Below are 18,780 nucleotides of genomic sequence, written 5' to 3'. Positions count from 1 at the left end.
ATAATGTATTTAATTAGTTATTGAATGTTTCCTGTGTTAGGCGTGCTGAGAGCTACAGCATGCTTCACCTAACCCTAAATGGACTTGATGCAATAAGTACTTTCATTACCTGAATTTTACAAATGAGATGAGGCATCTAATGAGGGACTCAGCTGAGTTTCAGTGCTAAGACGGCTGATTCTAAAATTCTTACCAATTATTCTATATTACTGATCCTAAAATCTAAACAAGATTTTTAAGATTGTCTGTGACCTGGCCCCAATCTCCCTCTTTAGCCAAACATATACCTACTCTGTCAAGATAAATAGCCCTTTAAAGTCTCTTTGCATCACACATTTCCTTTGTACTTGCTTTTATTTTTTTTGTCATTTTACCTCCTCTATGCTAATAAAAATTCAATATTTTGAAATTTCCTACTGGCCAGCCTTCCACAAAGCCCTCTCCAAAGCCCCCCCTCACCACTCCTGAATTAATTTCCCCTTGCTTCCATGCTGTTCACATACCACTTGCTATCTTACTGAAAATACTAGTTAGTTTTTGCCCGTAGTTATTTACAAATGGGGAAACTGAGGCCTAAGATGGGATGTTAAAGAATTTGTGAAAAGTTGTTTGAACAAAAGTTGGTAGATCTAGATTTCCAACATAGTTTTTCAGCTTCCAAACCTATATTCTTTCTATTGTAATATATCTACTCTTCTTAAAATGCAATATTCTAATGAAGATTATTATAATCTATTCCCCTTTCCGTATTACTGTCATAATTAATGCATCACAGTCCGACTATTTTTTATTCAAATAATGCCTGGCAATTTTTACTATCTGATCGTGGGTAAGTTAATTAAACCTTTTAAGTCTGTTTCCCCATCTATAAATTCCATTCATGGATAATTTGTGAAAATTAAATGTGATATTGTACTAATCCCTTAATAGAAGACCTGCCACTTGCTCAATAAATGTATTAATATCAGTAGCAGGGAAATGGACTTGGCCCAGTGGTTAGGGCGTCCGTCTACCACATGGGAGGTCTGTGGTTCAAACCCTGGGCCTCCTTGACCCGTGTGGAGCTGGCCCATGCACAGTGCTGATGCGCGCAGGGAGTGCCGTGCCACGCAGGGGTGTCCCCCGCGTAGGGGAGCCCCACGTGCAAGGAGTGCGCCCCGTAAGGAGAGCCGCCCAGCGCGAAAGAAAGAGCAGCCTGCCCAGGAATGGCGCCGCCCACACTTCCCGCTGACAACAACAGAAGCGGACAAAGAAACAAGACGCAGCAAATAGACACAGAACAGACAACCAGGGGAGGGGGGGAATTAAATAAATAAATAAAATCTTTTTTTAAAAAAATCAGTAGCAGGTATTATTATTACTTAGCATGTTGGAATCGTCCTATGGAAAGGCCTTTTTTATTCACCGTAGCTGTAAATTGTCCTGTAACACTATGGTCAGTTTTATGTGTGATTATGTCCTTTGCCTGAAGGTTCAGTCTCCTAGACGACGTATAAAATAGCCAGCAGGATTAGAGCCTATGGTTGTTATGTAACACTCAAATGAGTTGTTTTCTTAAATCACGATATGCGAAAGCATTCGTTTGTTTGTGCTGTGAGTTGGCCATTGTGTATAATGCAATGTCATCCCTCCTGGTGCACATGTAGCCGCAGGCAAGCTTATCATTCCCTTAAAAATTATATTTAAATCATATTTTCCATTAAAAGGAGAATAATAAACTTGAAGGCTTAGAGTTGAAAATCACTAATGGAACTTTGCACAGTAGGAACAATCAAAATTGAGCAGAACAACAACTAAAGGCCTATTTGCCCAAACTGATTCAAACTTGTTTTCATGAATAGGCAAGCCAGAGGTTAGAGCAGCCATGTGGAATAGATTCCTTGCACTGAGTGGATGCTGAAAAAATACGTGGAGTGTCAAGGATACAGTGTATTTCTAGAGAACAGGACACTTACTGGTATTCTTCATGTGAATGTGATCAATTAATGCAAAGTGGAAAGTGGCTTTAACTGAACATTTCAAGAGCCCAAGTCAATTCCTAGTGGTAAGAGAAAATGACAAATATGCATTCAGACATGTGTGGATTCTTTTGAGTAAGAGTGTCCCAGCTTCAGTGATCAGAAATGAGCGATTAAAAAATAAGACAGTAAGTGGAGTGGTCTGAAAAGTTGCATGAGTGCAAATATAATGGCAGAGGGATATGAGCAATATCCCAAGAAGAGGCCACCTTGTTATGAAATCTGTAAGATTTGAGATTAATATCAGGTAAAGGAAGTGAAGGTCGCATATCACTTTCACCTCTCAGGTATGAGAATACCTAGGGACATGGCTGAAAAGGTGAATGTTCCTTTGGTAAAGGTTTAAATAATCTAGGTCAGTGAATAGAAAATTCTTCAATATTTTTTCCTACTCCCAGCAACATGGAATGAAATAAAGTCTTCCTGATAACAGTGACTCTCTATGACAATGATTCTCAGCCACGGGGGCAAGGCTGAAAATACTCAAAAGGTATATCAGAATAACCTAACAAACCTAAGTTTAAATGTGGTATGTACTCACACCTTAGGTTGAAAACTACTAAACTATGTAATGATGAATGGTAATAAAAATAATGGTAGTGATAGCTATCAAATATAGTACTTATTATGAATTGAACAGTTTTTAAACACTACCTGTGTTAGCTTATTTGATACTCATAACAGCCACTGGGGTAGGTATTAATATTATCCTCACTTTACAGGTGAGGAAACTGAGGCACAGAGTGAAAAATAACTTGCTGAAGACCATGCAGCTAATAAGTAGCATAACCAAGTTTTGAACCTAGAAAGTCTGATTCCAGAGTGAGAATCACAAATACCCCCTATTTGTGAGAATAGGGGGTACAAAGACAAATGAGCCTAATGCCCATTATGTAGACAAAAGGTAAAGAATCAAATACAAATATAAGAGCAAAGCTGAGGTAAAGGGAAAACCAAAGAGGTGAGGTCTGCAGGTATAAACCATTTGCCATAAGTTTCATTCATTTCCCTGAAATGTAGGGATTAACTGCACATTTTTGAAAAGCTGAGCTCTTAACAAAAGTAACTTAAAGATATTAATAGTTATGTGTATCTTAACCATACCAACATTGTGAATGTTAATTGCTTAAATTGTATGCCTTTTAAAATACAAATAAGTAAACCAAACTTACAATTTAATACCATTTTCTCATTGATTCTTAACTCTATTGATTCCTATTTCCCCACTTATCAATTACAGCTTCAAATCAAAAGTTAATTTTCTTCAAAATAAAAACAGTTGTTACTATATGAGATGGGAATGTATTCTCTTTCTCTGAAAGAAAAAGAAAAAGGCTTTGTCCAGATTTTTAAATATTATACTCAGAAACTGTCTTAAAAAATGTCTTCGCTGTGCCTTTTCTCTTAAGACCTAAAATACCGTGTTCCCAAACTATGACAACATTGACAGTTCCAGTCACTTCCAAATTGCTTCAAGAACCATGCCCCAAAGGGGAAATTGAACTAATGCCCTCCAACAGCAGAGCGCGTATTAAGTTAAGTAACCATTATAAATGAGAATGTAATTGGGCAATCAGTTGCCAGAATATTTGGTGGTGGTCTGATAAGGACTTTCAAATAATTGCTCATATAGAAAGAGAGCAATCGTTTTTATATGATGTAAAATTAAGAATGCTAGTATTTCAGTAATCCTACAAATCCTACAAAGACTTTTTTTTTTTTTGCCTTCACTAATAACATGTGAAAATCAGTATCTGGGGCAGGACTCAATGTACTAAATATTTCTGATTCCTACTAATTTAAAACACTTTACATACGTTGGGGACATTTTCATAATATTTAATACCACCCTGTTTGATTTTTACCCTGCGTTGGATGAGGTTTCTGCATGGAAAGCTGAGATAGGCGTGTCTGAACTCCATTTGACAGGAAAAGGAGCCCCAAAGAGGCTAAGCGTTCCAGCCAAAGGGTGGGTGTAGAACTTAAAACTGCAAAACACATGTGGCAACATGATGGGCATGCCAGGACCAGGAGACATGAATTACTAGGGGGAAATAAAACATAGAAAATTGCAACTCTTTTTAGACGATGCATATAGTTGCAAGTTTGGGCCACTTTGATAGTTTGTAGCATATCAACTAATTTTAAAAACGTCGATACTTATTATCCATCTCACAATTGTTCTCTTGTCCCATGTTGAGTTAGGGTGACAATTACTCTGGGCTTTTCCGATTCCCCTCCAGTCAAGCATTTCCTTGTACTGATTTTCACGTCTACTAAAATGGCTTTCTGAAGCCTGTGAAATAACTTTGTTTCCCCCGTGTCTTAGTTTGTGCCCTTCCGGGATTACATCGACCGAAGTGGAAACCACATCCTGAGCATGGCCCGCCTGGCCAAGGACGTCCTTGCGGAGATCCCCGAGCAGTTTCTCTCCTACATGCGGGCCCGAGGAATCAAGCCATCGCCTGCACCTCCCCCGTACACGCCGCCGACACGCGTGTTGCAGACTCAGATATGACCGTGCCCCCCAGGCGTGCCCTTGCCACACGCCCCTCAGAACTGCTGAGTCAATCTTCCGTGCCTGGTGCTCTGAATGAACCAGGGAATGAGAGGCTTTCTCAGGTTGGTTTCAGCAGTACTAGTTAATGTGCTTTCTGGGATCCAAAAGTAATGCTCTTCATAAACCAAAACTGTAAATACGGTTGTTGCATGAGCAACAGGAAAAAGTGTTTAAATGCTTGAAAAAAAATCTAGATGTCTTCTCTGAATCTTTTTTTTTTTCTTTTTTCTTTTGGACAGAAAAGGCTAATTTCCAATGTGTTGTTGGGAAAAAGCACAAACTATGTTTTTAACTCAGATATTGTCCTCGGCTGCTGTGTGTATAGGAAAGCGGTCTCTCTGTATCAATGTTTACATGTTACCACTTTTTAAATTTCAATACTTTTATAACTGTTCTTAAGATTAAGCGTTTTGAATAATGAATCCTTTGTCTTCTGAATTGCAATAGCTATAATCACAAGAGCAATATCTCTTTGAATGACTGTCTGGACAAATACAATTGCAAATAAGAGAAAAGAAAGCTACTTCCAATTTCTCAGTAACTGAATTGTCTGGTGAAGCCCCATCTGCTTAGTAATCGGTTTCTCTGTGCTGTTTGCCAAGTACGGGATTTTAAGTTTAGCAAACGGGTGTCCTGTAAGAACATGCATTTTTCATGGAGTTGGAGTTCTAAATTTAGACTGTAGTCAGTTTATACTTTGTAATGCTAAGTAGAAATACTAAAAAATCAAACATTGTGAACTGTAAATGCACCGAATACACTTTGTGTAAAAAGTAGCATCTTTGTATTATAATGCTATTTAGAAAGTTTAAAACCAAGAATATTTAACTAACCATGTAGCAGATGTTTTAAACTTTTTATTCCATTATATCTTGGCTAGAGATTTTAATTCAAAGGGATACTGGCTCTCTTGATTTGGATTCCTTTTTATCACCTTTCCACATTGCCACACCAGGGTGCACAGGCTAGAAATCCCTTATGAGATTCCGAGTTAAATATACACAACCATGAGACTTAGTGCACAACACACTTGTGAAATACCTGACTCCTCTGTACTGATCTGCCTGTCCACAATTAATTGTATAGAGTTTTGCATGTACAGTTTTTACAAGAATTACAGTTTTGTGAAGTTGTGTCTCAATTGAAGCATTTCTTTAGAACAAATGGCCTTAAATTCTCACAGAATTCCTGGAATAATTGTGAATTGCCTTCAAATAATAGAAAAGTGTGTTTATTTATTTTTCTTTGGTGTCAACAATGTAATTGCTTTATAATATTTTTTCCATACCTATATCCAATTTACTACTTGGTTTATTTCTACTGTATGTTGTTCTCTTGTCCCATGTTGATTTAGGGTGACTTTTATAAGCATGAAAATATTTTACTGAAAAGAAAAATATATATGTCCACATATCTACAGGATCAATGTTATATAACTATGTAATACTAAGTTGTCCGTTTTTACATATGTATTAAAATCTTTAAAAGAATAACTATTTGCTTTGTAAATTTTATGTATGAACGATGTGAACCTTGATGATTCCCTTTAGTGATCTTACCTACTTTATGCCACTATAATTTATTGACTTAGTTTTTTTATCCACCTTCATCACTCCCAAAAAAACAAAAATAAATGGGCTCAATAGTCCTTCCTTCTTGTCAAAGAGAAGTTTTTTTCCTTTGAACTGACCAGAGGAAAGGAAAGGTGTCCATTTCTGTGTAACTCATAGTGCGCCCACAGCCTAGGGGGGAAAGAGGCAACGTCAGCTACAAAGCCAATCCTTTGTGTGGCTGAGAATGACTGAATCAGAAACTTAGGCGATGCTAGCTCCCGAGGCGAGTATCAGGCTCGTCTCTTCATTGCATGACTGAAGACAGCAGGACTAGAGGGACGAGGTGTTTCATTGGAGGCGATGTTACTGCCTGTGATTATCAGTGTGACAGAATGCCAGTCGCGCACAGAAGGAGATTTCCCTTACAAAGGCGACGTTAATGTGGGTATGTCTTAGGAGATGAGCAGCTGCCGTCGATTTTACTAAAGAGCACGCTTGGGCTTTCAGCTTGTATTTTAACTAGTTTACGTCTCTGTTTTCTCTAACTGACTCAAAATGACCAGATATTTAACTAAAACCTCAGTGCAAAGAATAACTTTCATGTCTGCAGCACAAATCAGATACAGTTCCCATAAAGGAAGAGAGTAGAGGACCAAATTGGTTTCCTGTGGGTCCATGCGGCAACGCTGACTCCAGACGAAAGCCTGGGGTTCTTCCTGTAAGAAGTGGCCCTGGAGCAGTGCCCCCGGGGGGTGACAGCCGGACGCCTCAGGTCGTGCCCTGCACGGGTGGTAGTCGGAGCGCCCAGCCTCCACCGTCCTCACGGGCTGCACTTTAGGACACAGATGTCCCCCTTTTTTATGTGTGTCGTGAAAAAAGGCAGGGAAGCCCTGCACGATGGAAATGATTTCACAAATAATCTGCTCACCAAAGAGGCTCCAGTTACTTTTCTACATTTCTCTTCTCTTTCCCTGCTGTAATTTTACTGTGAATGAATTGAAAGAGCACCCACCTACAAGTCCATACACACCTACGGTGGAAAGTAAGGCCCTCAAGAGTAAGGCGTGAATGTCCTCCTGGGAACTCAAGTTTACCTAAACTATGCACATCCTTTTTACCTTATAAAATTTCTGAGAAAACTCTCTCCCCTTCTCAATCATGTTCTTTGTAAAGATCCTCCTACTCCCAGGAAGTATAGATTCCATAATCCGTGGGTCAACAGATGATCCCAGAGAACATCAAGGCTTAGAATCAAAGGGATTCAAAGCTGGTGTTTTCCTCTTAGGATAAACACAGTTCTGGAAGGCTTCCCCTTCTTGTCCTCGTGCCTCTCCCCCCCACATCCCTGACAAGCCTTCCTCCAATTGTTTTGCGGATGCCCGGGAGTCACTGAACAATAGCTAAAACCTTTCACTTGCCAAAACGTATGGAGGTGCTGAGATAAAAGATAGGAAACTTTCAAGAACAAGCGAATATTATAGACAACATACTGCATAATTATTTGCACCAACAGTTTTTTCTAAAAGGCCTTCTTCATCAGATCTTTTCTTAAATGAGTTTGGGGAGAGGACTTGGTCCAATCATGAGCGTACAAGTGCTTTGAAAGGGCTGCCTCTAACACGTGGAAGGGGAAACTAGAGACTCAACAAATACGAGTTTTTCCTTGCCAGTTATTGCCTGAGTTATGCTTTTAACTCTTCTGATAGATGATCATTCTAGCAACATTCACATCCCAGATTTCAAGTTTCACAGGCTGGACACACTGGAATAAGGAGCCAGCAAATAGAAGTACTCATCCAGTACAGAGTCGGGTAATTGCCCCGTAACAAAATTATTTTTGTTTGAATTGATGTGACTCCCCAAACCATCTTACTGTATAGAAATAGTGTTTATTTGTAATTAAACTATGTATACTAACATAATACAGTGGTCTGCAACCATAAAATCTGATCTTCAGATAATTATCTAAAAGACATACAATAGTTCTTATTTAGATCTGAAACTTGTGATCAGTTTTACAGGAAACATCTTCAAACGCCAAGGCAGGGTCATTGCTTACATCAACCTCCCATCACCCCACCCTCCCAACCCCGACTTCTGCCCTTGCAGAATCATACTCAGATTGTTGGAACCAATGCAAAGATGACCTCTGAGCGGTTACACAGGAAAGAGCAGGCACAAACTGTCCAAAGATTTGTTCTTTTAAGTTTAAAGGAACTGTGACTATGATCTCATGGTTTCCTCATTGCAAAGTTATGCACTGATTTAATTTTCATGAAGCAAGCCTGCTGTGCCTTCCTAATGTTTTTAGATACACTGATTTCATACAGAGAGAATTTGTTATCAGTCAAAGAGACAGATATCATTGACCTTACAAATTAGGAGAAAGGGTAAAGGAAGGAATATGCTTAGGGTTGCTTTAAAATTACTCCCCCTTCAGAGATCTTCACCTTACAAAATAAGTGAGTTACTGGCAGAGAACAACCAGTTGATAGCTGTGACAACTTCCACAATAAGAAACACTAAATACAACACTTATCAAATCCTGTTTTTAAAAAATTTAAATCTACATAAGATTAGCAATGCAATTTTACCATTAAAAAAAAAAGGCATAGAAAATTCTTGAGAGATTGGCATATACTTCAGATGCTAATTCTTCTATACATTGGTTATAAAACTGCTAAAAGCTTGACCAGACAATGATTCAGCCATCCACCTTATACTGGGAGTCAAAAAGCCTGCATTTCCCTCTTCGTTGTCTTGGTTTTGGAAAAATATCACATAAATGCATGGATTTCATTTTTTCCATACAGATAATGGGGTGATAGCTTCCAATGGTTTTTGTTTTTCTTAAGATGTATTTATTTACATTTTTTTTCTTTATTTATCTCCCCCCTCCCCCAGATGATTCTCTCATCTCTCTGTTCCTTCTTTGCTCACCTTCTCCAGGAAGCACCGGAACTTAACTCAGGACCTCCCACGTGAGAGGCGAGTGCTCGCTGGCCTGAGCTACAGCCGCTCCCTGTGGGCTGCTGTACTGCTGGCCTGTGGCATCTGCTCATTGCAGTGGGGGTAGTGTCTGCTCATCTTCTTTGAGGAGGCAGCAAGACCCGAACCCAAAACCTCCCATGTGGTAGGTGGGTACCCAAACGCTTGAGCTACAGCCCCTTCCCTCCCAGTGGTTTTTTTTAAAATTTATTGAAGTATATCACTCATACGTAAACATACATAAACAATAAGTATATAATAATAATTGTGAACTTACAAAACAAACATATATAACATCATACAGGACTCTCATACCTCACCTACCAACAATACCTTGCATTGTTGTTAAACATTTTTAACCAATGAATAAAGAGCATTGTCAAAATATTACTTCTAATCAAAGTATTTTCCCCCAACTAACCCTATTATTATTGTTATCTTTAATGTAATTTATATATGAGCATATATAAACAATAAGTGTGAACTTAAAATGCAAACATCCATAACATCATACACGGGTCCCATACACCAACCCTCCACCAACACCTTGCATTGTCATGAACTGTTTGTTACAAATGATGAAAGAATATTGTCAAAATCTTACTACTAATCATAGTCCTTATCTTACATATGGTGTGTTTTTCCCCCAACCCACCCTATTATTTTTTTTTAATATATTTTTTATGACAGAAGTTATAAAACAATCACACACATGTGCAGAATTCCCAAACAACACTCCTCCATCAACACACCACACTGTGGTGGAACATTTGCTACAGATAAGATAATATCATCTGATTGTTACCATGTCCATAGTGTACTTTTGGCTCACATTTTCATACTGCCTCATTATCAACACAGTACATCTTTCGCATAGATACAAGGATATTATTACTTATAACCACAGTCCATAGGTCACTTCAGCTGTATTTTTCTCATGCTTCTCCACATTCCCAAGACCCTGCAGTAGTGATGGACATTTGCTCTAGCTCACAAAGGACACTCTTGCATTTGTACCATCAACCACAATTCTCACCCACCTCTTGGTTTACTGTGCTATTCAGTTCCTAGAATAGTCTCTAGCATTCTGTCAATTGGCATTTATATACCTAGCCTACCATTTTTAGCCACATCCTCATTTATAAACCAGCTGTTACTTACTATGTGTTACAATCCACTCTATACACTCCACACTTTTACAGTAAACCTAATTAAAACTTCTACATACATTAAACATCAGTAGTCCTCTCAGTCCTACTTTTATCTCCTTTAAGAATCCACCACCTACTACCAGGTCTTGTACATATTTTCCTAATATTTCTTCTAGAAGTTTTGTGGTTCTTTTATTTTTAGGTTTTTTATCCATTTTGAGTTAATTTTTGGATAAGGTGTGAGATAGGTGTCCTCTTTCCTTCTTTCAGCTATGGATGTCCAATTCTTTCAGCACCGTTTGTTGAATGGATTGTTCTGCCCGAGCTGTGTGAGTTTGACAGGCTAGTCAAAAATCACTTGACCATACCTGTGAGGGTCTGTTTCTGAACCATCAATTTGGTTCCATTGGTCTATTGTGTCTGTCTTTATGCCAGTACCATGCTGTTTTTACCACTATAGCTAGGTAATATGATTTAAAGTCTGGAGATGAGGGTTTGCTTTTCCTTTTTATGATGTTTCTGGCTATTCAGGACCCCTTATCCTTCCAAATAAATTTGATAATCATCTTTTCAATTTTTTTTTTAATGCTGGTGGGCTTTTTATCGGGATTGCATTGAATCTGTATATCAATTTGAGTAGAATTGACATCTTAATGATATTTAGTGTTCTAATCCATGAGCATGCAATGTTCTTCCAGCTATTTAGGCCCTTTTTTATTTCTTTTAACATTGAGTTGCAGTTTTCTGAGTACAAGTGCTTTACATCATTGGTTAAGTTTACTCCTGACTATTTGAGTTTTATCTGTCATATTTTATTTTCACCACTCTTTTGACACTCTTGGTTACTTTTTTTGATAAAAGCTTCAGTTCTAGACTCTCTGCCAGGTCCCTCTCTCCTGTCTTTTCTTTTCAGTCTCTAGCACACCCTTTAGAATTTCCTGAAAATCTGGTCTCTTGCTTAGAAATTCTCTCAGTTTCTGTTTATCTGTGAATATTCTAATGTCACCCTCATTTTTGAAAGACAGTCTTGCTGGATATAAGATTCTTGGCTGGAAATTTTTCTCTTGTAGTATCTTAAATATATCAGAGCACTGTCCTCTTGCCTCCATGGTTTCTGGTGAAAAATCACACTTAATCTTATTGGGTAGCCCTTATACGTTATGCATTGCTTTTCTCTTGCTGTTCTTGGAATTCTCCCTTTGTTTTTGGCCCTTGACATTCTGATGAGTATGTGTCTTGGGGTTGGTCTATTCGGATTTTTTTTTTGATGAGAGTATGTTATGCTTCTTCGACAGGGATATCTGTGTTCTTCAATAGGGTTGGGAAATTTTCTACCATTATTTCCTCAAATATTCCTTCTGTCCCTTTTACCTTCTCTTCTCCTTCTGGGACACCCATGACACATATGTTTGCACACCTTTTGCTGTCATTTAGTTCCCTGAGACCTTGTTCAATTTTTTCCATTCTTTTCTTCAACTCTTCTTTTGTATATTCACTTTCAGAGGCCATTTCTTCAAGTTCACCAATCCTTCTGCCTCCTCAAATCTGCTATTATATGATTCCAAAGTTTTTTTTTTTAAGATTTATTTATTTATTTCTCTCCCCTTCTCCCCTCCCCCAGTTGTCTGCTCTCTGTGTCTATTTGCTGTGTGTTCTTCTGTGACCCTTTCTATCCTTATCAGTGGCACGGGAATCTGTGTTTCTTTTTGTTGCATCATCTTGCTGTGTCAGCTCTCCATGTGTGCGGCACCATTCCTGGGCAGGCTGCACTTTCTTTCGCGCTGGGCAGCTCTCCTTGTGGGGTTCCCCTACGCGGGGGACACCCCTGCATGGCACGGCACTCTTTGCGTGCAGCAGCACTGCGCATAGGCCAGCTCCACACGGGTCAGGGAGGCCTGGGTTTGATCCGCGGACCTCCCATGTAGTAGATGGATGCCCTAACCACTGCGCCAAGTCCACCACCCCAATGTGTTTTTAATTTCATTGACTGCAACTTTCATTCCCATAAGATCTGCTATTTTTCTATGTATACTTTCAAATTCTTCCTGGTGCTCCTCCAATGTCTTCTTAATATCCTTAATCTCTTTAGCCATCTCATTGAATTTATTAAGGAGATTTGTTTGAACATCTATAATTAGTTGTCTCAACTCCTTTATGTCATCTGGAGGCTTATCTTGTTCCTTTAACTGGGCCATAGTTTCCTGTTTCTTGGTGTGGATTGTAATTTTTTGTTGGTGTCTTCGCATCTGGCTTCCTAGAGTATTTATTCTGGGTGCAGTTTTTCTCTTTAGTTTAGGGCTTCCTATGGTTTCTCCCTTGCTGGTTGTGCAGTAGCAGCCAAGCACGTAGTTGGTGCTGTGAGCTGTGGAGGCTCAAGCTTCCCTCATTGCACCAGGGACCAATGAAGCTTCTTCCAACTTTCTCCTTTGCCAGGGGTAGGGACAGAGTCACAGGTATGTGGAATAATCCACGTGCAGGCCTAGACTGTAGTTGTCCAGAGAGACTGATGGAGCCTCACATCCCTTTCTCCCCTGCCTGGGGCAGGGATGGAGCTGCAGGTGTGGGCAGCAATCTATGCAGTGCGGGTCCTAAGATGACCGCAGTGGCCCTGGTAGACTTCTGATTTTCAGTCTGTGCCAGCCAAAGTTCCCTGCAGTTACCTGTACAGGCTGGTGCAGGGCTCCTCAGTGTCCTCCCTGCCAGAGGCAGGGCTGAAACTTAGGCAGGCTGCAGGCTGATCTGCGTGAAAGAAACTGGTTCCTGCTGACACTGAGAGTTTCAGTCAGCCCGGCTTCCCCTCAGGCTGGGGTGGAGTCAGGATGGCGGCTCCTGGCCTCTTTCTGACTTGGGCTGGTTCTCACCCCCCTGTTCCCAGGGTTATCTCTTAGCCACCCAAGTCTCCCAATCAGTAGCTGAAATCGGCAGCCAACTGTCTTCTCCTCCCCTGATTCTGGGAAATGGAGCTTCCAATTCCCATCACAGAGCAGCTCCTGGGCGGCTCATGCCGCCAGAGTAGGATGATCACCGGCCTCCGCAGCTTGGTTGGTAATTTCCTGGAGAGGCTGGCGCAGGTCCCCACAGCTTCCTTCCTGCTGGAGTGGAAGAGTGAGGCCTAGGCTGGAGCTGCAATATGATCTGGATGGAAAGAAGCCGGTCCCACCAGCACTGGGATCCTCAGTCCACCCCGCTTCCCCTCGTGCCAAGTGTGGAGTCAAGATGGCGGCTCCCGGCCTCTTTCTGACTTGGACAGGCTCAAACTTAGGTGCTGTCAAGATTACACTGTAGCCCACTGAATTTACTCCTCAGTAGCTGAATTTGGTGCCCAACTGTCTCTTCCTCCCCTCTTTTGGGGAAGTGGAGCTTTCAATTCCAGCCTTGGAACAGCTTCCGAAGTGGCTTGTGCCTCCAGTGGAGGATGGGCACTGGCCTCTGGGGCGTGGAGCCTCTACTTACGAGTCTTCTCTGCAGACGGGCATCTCCTCCTTCCACTCCCCCAAGGATGTTGCAGGAAGCTCTTCTGGCCTCCTGGAGCCCCCAAACAATGCTTCAGCTGGCTCAGAGAGCTCTGGGTGTTGGCTAACTGCCCTGTAGCAGGAGCGGACGGACTGTAGGAGCGCCTTACTCTGCTGCCATCTTGCTGATTGTCCTCCCTCCTAAGGGTTTGTAAAGCATCCTTCTATGATTCTCTCAATGACAGAAGCTATTCTAATTGGAGCACACCCTGAGATTGGCCTTTTGAGAGCTTGATGGGCAGAGATTACTGAATGAACTTTATGAGGTGCACTATCAAAGCATCTACTGAGAGATAGGGCAGCATCAAAATATGACAAATCTCAGCTTCTCTTTAAAAAGGAAGGTTATTAGCTTAGCCACACTCCAGGTCAGTTGTGTCTTTTACCATTCTCTTGCCTGAGAATCCTGACGATAGGGGGAATTCCACTGCTCTATGAGCTTATCTGTATATGCCCTCATACTTGTGTCTGTCCCTCAAAAAGGGAGGAGGAGCTGCTGGACACAAATTTCCTACTAATCTTCTGAATGAACAGTGACTACTTTCTCTATATACTCTAAAGATTTTCCCTAAAAAATACCAAGGCTAGTCAAAAATATATTCCTTATTGGATAATTTAACTTGATTGACTCTGTGGTCTTGAATAAGTCATGACCAAACTGGGCCCTGATTTCATCATTTGTAGAAGAGTTGTTTTTATTTATTTATTTATTTATTTTGCTTAAAAACAGGAATTTATTGGCTCACAATTTCAGAGGCCAGAAGTCTAAATCAAGGTGTTTACTGAAAGGCTACCTTAGATTGCTAAGCTCTCTGATGCCTCTGCCAAGCCTAAGATTCTCTCTTTACCAAAACTGAAGAGACCTAACCCACACTATTTACAAAAATGAATGTAAAATGGACCAGTGACCCAAACATAGATCTAAAACTAGAAAACTGTTAGCAGAAAATATAGAGGAATATCTTCAGGACAGGCAATGGATTCTTAGACTTCACAGCAAAAGCAGAAGCAATGAAAGAAGAAAATAGATAAATTGGATCTCATCAAAATTTAAAACTTGTGCATCAGTGGACACTATCAGGGAAGTGAAAAGGCAACCAACAAAATGGGAGAAAATATTTGGAAACCATATGTCTGATACGGGTTTCATATCCAAATACACTTTAAAAACTCCTACAACTCAACAACAGACAACCAACCCAATTTTTAAAATGGGCAAAGAAATCCAGGAAGATGGTAGACCAGAAAGACACAGGACTCTACTCTCCCAGAAAAATAGCCAGAGGACAGGCAGAAATGGCCTTGAGAAAAAACTTCTGGGGTTTAGGACACCAGGGAAAGGCTGGGCTCCACCCAGAAGAAAGACGGACAAAGGAAAAGGATTGTGAAAGCAAAACTGTAAGTTAAAAGCTGCCCTCCTCTGTACTATAGACACTTACGAATTCTCAGGCCCTGGGGTCAGTGGGCTACAGACAAAGGGGGCTCCAAGGATCCACCTCCCAGGAAAGGGGAAAGAGGTAACACAACCTAGCTAAGGCTGACTCAGCTTTTGATCCACAAATCTGGTCTGCTGTGTCCCACCAGCCCTTCCAGGCTGGGTGGGCTGCACCACTGTTTGCCTTGAGGAACCAGCTCAAGACTAAAGAGATCCAGGATTAAAGAGATCCGGCCCTTTCCATCACCCTCTATATTAACCAGGACTGACTGTCGAGGACACAGAGGGGAGTAAAAATATTTCCTACCTGGGAAATGGGAGGTGGCTGCCAGCAAAGATTAGAGAATTGTCTCTGAGAATGTTTGAATTACAATCCAGGCAGTTTCCTCTAGCACATTGATCTGGTGTCTGTTGCAGCAAACACATTGAGATTAGGCATTGAATGAAGAGGGCTGACAAAGAATGCCACCTGCTGGCACACGAAGGAAGTGCATGTGAGGAAATTAAAAGTAGGTAAGAGGGGCTTTTTCTGGCCTTTATAGCCTCCCTCCCCAAGGCCCTAGAAAGTGTGTCTGGAGCCCAATGCTGAGTCCAAAGCCCAGTTTTGAGCAACTAACAGGGATAATCCTAAATGTTGAACCAAGAATCAAAGAACAGCAGTAACACAGAGTCTCCTGCCACTAAATCCCTAAGAAAGAGAGAATTTGAGCATCTGAGTAAATTCATCATCCTAATCTGAAGCTGAGACATAAGCAAAAAAATTTTGAGCCATACTAAGAAAATGGAAGACATGACACAAGAAAAAGAATATATTAAAGACCCAGAAGAGATGCAGGATTTGAGACAACTAATTAATGAGATGCACACAAATTTCCAAAATCAAATTAATGAGGTGAAAGACAATATCGGTAAAGAGATAAACAACATCAAGAAGACATTGGGCAGGCACAAAGAAGAATTTGAAAACCTGAATAGAAAAGTAACAGAGCTCATGGGAATGAAAGACTTAGTAGGTGAGATCAAAAACACATTAGAGGAAAGTGGACTTGGCACAGTGGATAGAGCATCTGCCTACCACATGGGAGGTCCATGGTTCAAACCCAGGACCTCCTGACCCGTGTGGAGCTGGCCCGCATGCAGTGCTGATGCACACAAGAAGTGCCGTGCCATGCAGGGTTGATCCCCACATAAGGGAGCCCCACGTGCAAGGAGTGCACCATGTAAGGAGAGCCACCCAGTGCAAAAGAAAGTCCAACCTGCCCAGGAGTGGTGCTGCACACATGGAGACCTGATGCAGCAAGATGACGCAACAAAAAGAGATAGATTTCCATTCCACTGACAAGAATAGAAGCAGACACAGAAGAACACACAGTGAATGGACACAGAGAGCAGACAACTGGGGGGAGGGGGAGAGAAATAAACAAAAAAATAAAATTAAAAAAAAAAAAACACATTAAAGGCATACAACAGCAGACTCGAAATGATGGGAGAAAGAATAAATGATACCAAAGATGGAATAGTGGAAATTGAAGAGAGAAGAGAATGGAAAATATTGAGAAGGAGCCCAGGAATTTGAATGACAACACAAAACAACCACGTGTGTCATGGGAGTTCCAGCAAGGAGAAGAGAGGGGAAAGGGGCAGAAAAAGTATTCGAGGAAACAATTTGTTGAAAATTTCCCAACTTTCATGAAATAAATGAGCTTACATGGCCAAGAAGCACAGCATAACCCAGTCAGAATGACTCCAAATAGACCTATTTCCAAGATGCATACTACTCAGAATGTAAAATGTCCAAGATAGAGAAAATTCTGAAAGCAACAATAAGGAAGCAAACCACCACATACAAGGGGCACCCAGTAAGACTCAGTGTGGATTTCTCATCAGAAACCATGGAGGTGAGAACAGTGGTATGATATAATTAAGATACTGAAAGGGAAAAACTGTGAGCCAAGAATTCTTTTTCCAGCAAAATGTCCTTCAAATATAAAGGTGAAACTAGAAAGATGGTGGCAGAGTAAGAAGCTCCTGGAGTCAGCTCCTGCTACAGGGCAGTTAGTAAACACCTAGAGCTCTCTGAAGCACCTGTTTGGGGACTCCAGGGGACAAGAAGAGCATCCTGCATCATCCTTGAAGGAATGGAAGGAGGAGACTGCCCATCTGAAGAGAAGATTCATAAGTAGAGCACTCCATGCCATGGAGGCCAGTGCCAATCCTCCAGTAGAGGCACAAGCCACCTCAGGAGCTGTTCCATGGCTGGATTGAAAGCTCCACTTCCCAAAAATGGGAAGGAAGAGATGGTAGGGCACCAACTTCAGATACTGATGAGTAAATTAGGTGGGCTAAACTATAACCCTGAGACAGCTAAAGTTTGAAACTATCCAAGTTGGAAAGAGGCCAGTAGCCACCATCTTAACTCCATCCCTAGCACTAGGGGAAGTGGAGTGGACTGAAAATCACAGTGCTGGTGGGGACCGGCTTCTTTCCATCCAGATCAGATTTCAGGTCTAGCCTAAGCCCCAACCCCACTTCCAGCAGGGAAGAAGCTGGGGGAACCTGTGCCAGCCTCTCTGGGAAATTACCAGCAAAGCAGCAGAGGCCAGTGATTATCCTACTTTGGCAGTGCAAGCCACCCCAGGAGATATTCTGTGGCTGGGATTATGGCTCCATTTACAAAAACAGTGGAGGAAGAGACATTTGGCCACCGATTTCAGCTACTGATAAGTAAAATTCAGCAGGCTAAAGTATAATCCTAAGAATGGCTAAAGTTTGAAACTTTTCAAGTCAGAAAGAGGCCAGTAGCTGCTATTTTGACTCTACCCCCAGCATGAGGAGAAGCCAGGCTGACTGAAAATCACAGTGATGGGAGGAACTGGTTTCTTTCACCCTGATTGGCCTGCAGGCTTAGCCTTCGTCTTCAGCCCCACCTCCAGCAGGGAGGAGGCTGGCAGGCCCTGCACCAGCCTATCCAGGTAACTGCAGGTACATTTGGTGGCACAGACTGAATAATTGGAAGTCTCCCAGTGTCCCCGTCTCCTTCCCGCCCAGTATTGGCAGCTGGCGCTGCCCCTCCTTCTCCCCTTCTCCGTCTTCCGCCTAGCCGTTATCTAGACAGCCCACACTTTCCCCTTCCCCTCCCTTGCTCCTAACCTCTTAGCCAGCTTACTGTCCAGTAACCGCCTACTGTCCAGTAACCGCCTACGCAAGCAACAGCACCCGCCGGCACCAATCAAGTCCCTTCACGTATCCCTAGACCATATAAAACCATGTCCCCTTCAACAATAAAGCAGACTTGTGCCTAGACCTTGTCTCCGTGGTGTTCTTGCTTGCACCGCGCGTCCCCCGTGCATGAGCGGAGAGAGCGAGGGCCCAACGGCTTCGTGCCGAACCCCCTCCTCTCCTTCGACCGCGAGGCAGCCCCCATCCGGAGGGCCCGCCCGGCCAACCGCCGACCCTCCCGGAGGCCCGCCGCTGCCCGCATCCCAGGGCAACTGCAGTCATCTTGGACCCACACTACATAGATTGCTGCTCACACCTGTAGCTCCATTCCCATGCTAGGCAGA

The 18,780-nt window shown here is 41.8% G+C and overlaps 1 protein-coding gene and 1 long non-coding RNA gene across 2 annotated transcripts in view; one reads left to right on the top strand and one right to left on the bottom strand.

The window, feature by feature from the left end:
- CPNE8 (copine 8) overlaps positions 1–6,071 on the top strand; it is a 210,902-nt gene extending 204,831 nt beyond the window's left edge. The window contains exon 20 of the mRNA XM_058307782.1: positions 4,348–6,071. Coding sequence (XP_058163765.1) covers positions 4,348–4,536 — 189 coding nt within the window. The 3' untranslated portion in view covers positions 4,537–6,071. The remainder of the gene's footprint in view (positions 1–4,347) is intronic.
- LOC139440136 (uncharacterized) overlaps positions 1–18,780 on the bottom strand; it is a 52,317-nt gene that overhangs the window by 10,745 nt on the left and 22,792 nt on the right. The gene's annotated exons all lie outside the window — the stretch shown is intronic.

The sequence above is a fragment of the Dasypus novemcinctus genome, chromosome 12 (assembly GCF_030445035.2).
Source record: "Dasypus novemcinctus isolate mDasNov1 chromosome 12, mDasNov1.1.hap2, whole genome shotgun sequence".
In the NCBI taxonomy this organism is placed as follows: domain Eukaryota; kingdom Metazoa; phylum Chordata; class Mammalia; order Cingulata; family Dasypodidae; genus Dasypus; species Dasypus novemcinctus.
This window is presented reverse-complemented; position numbering and strand designations above follow the sequence as displayed.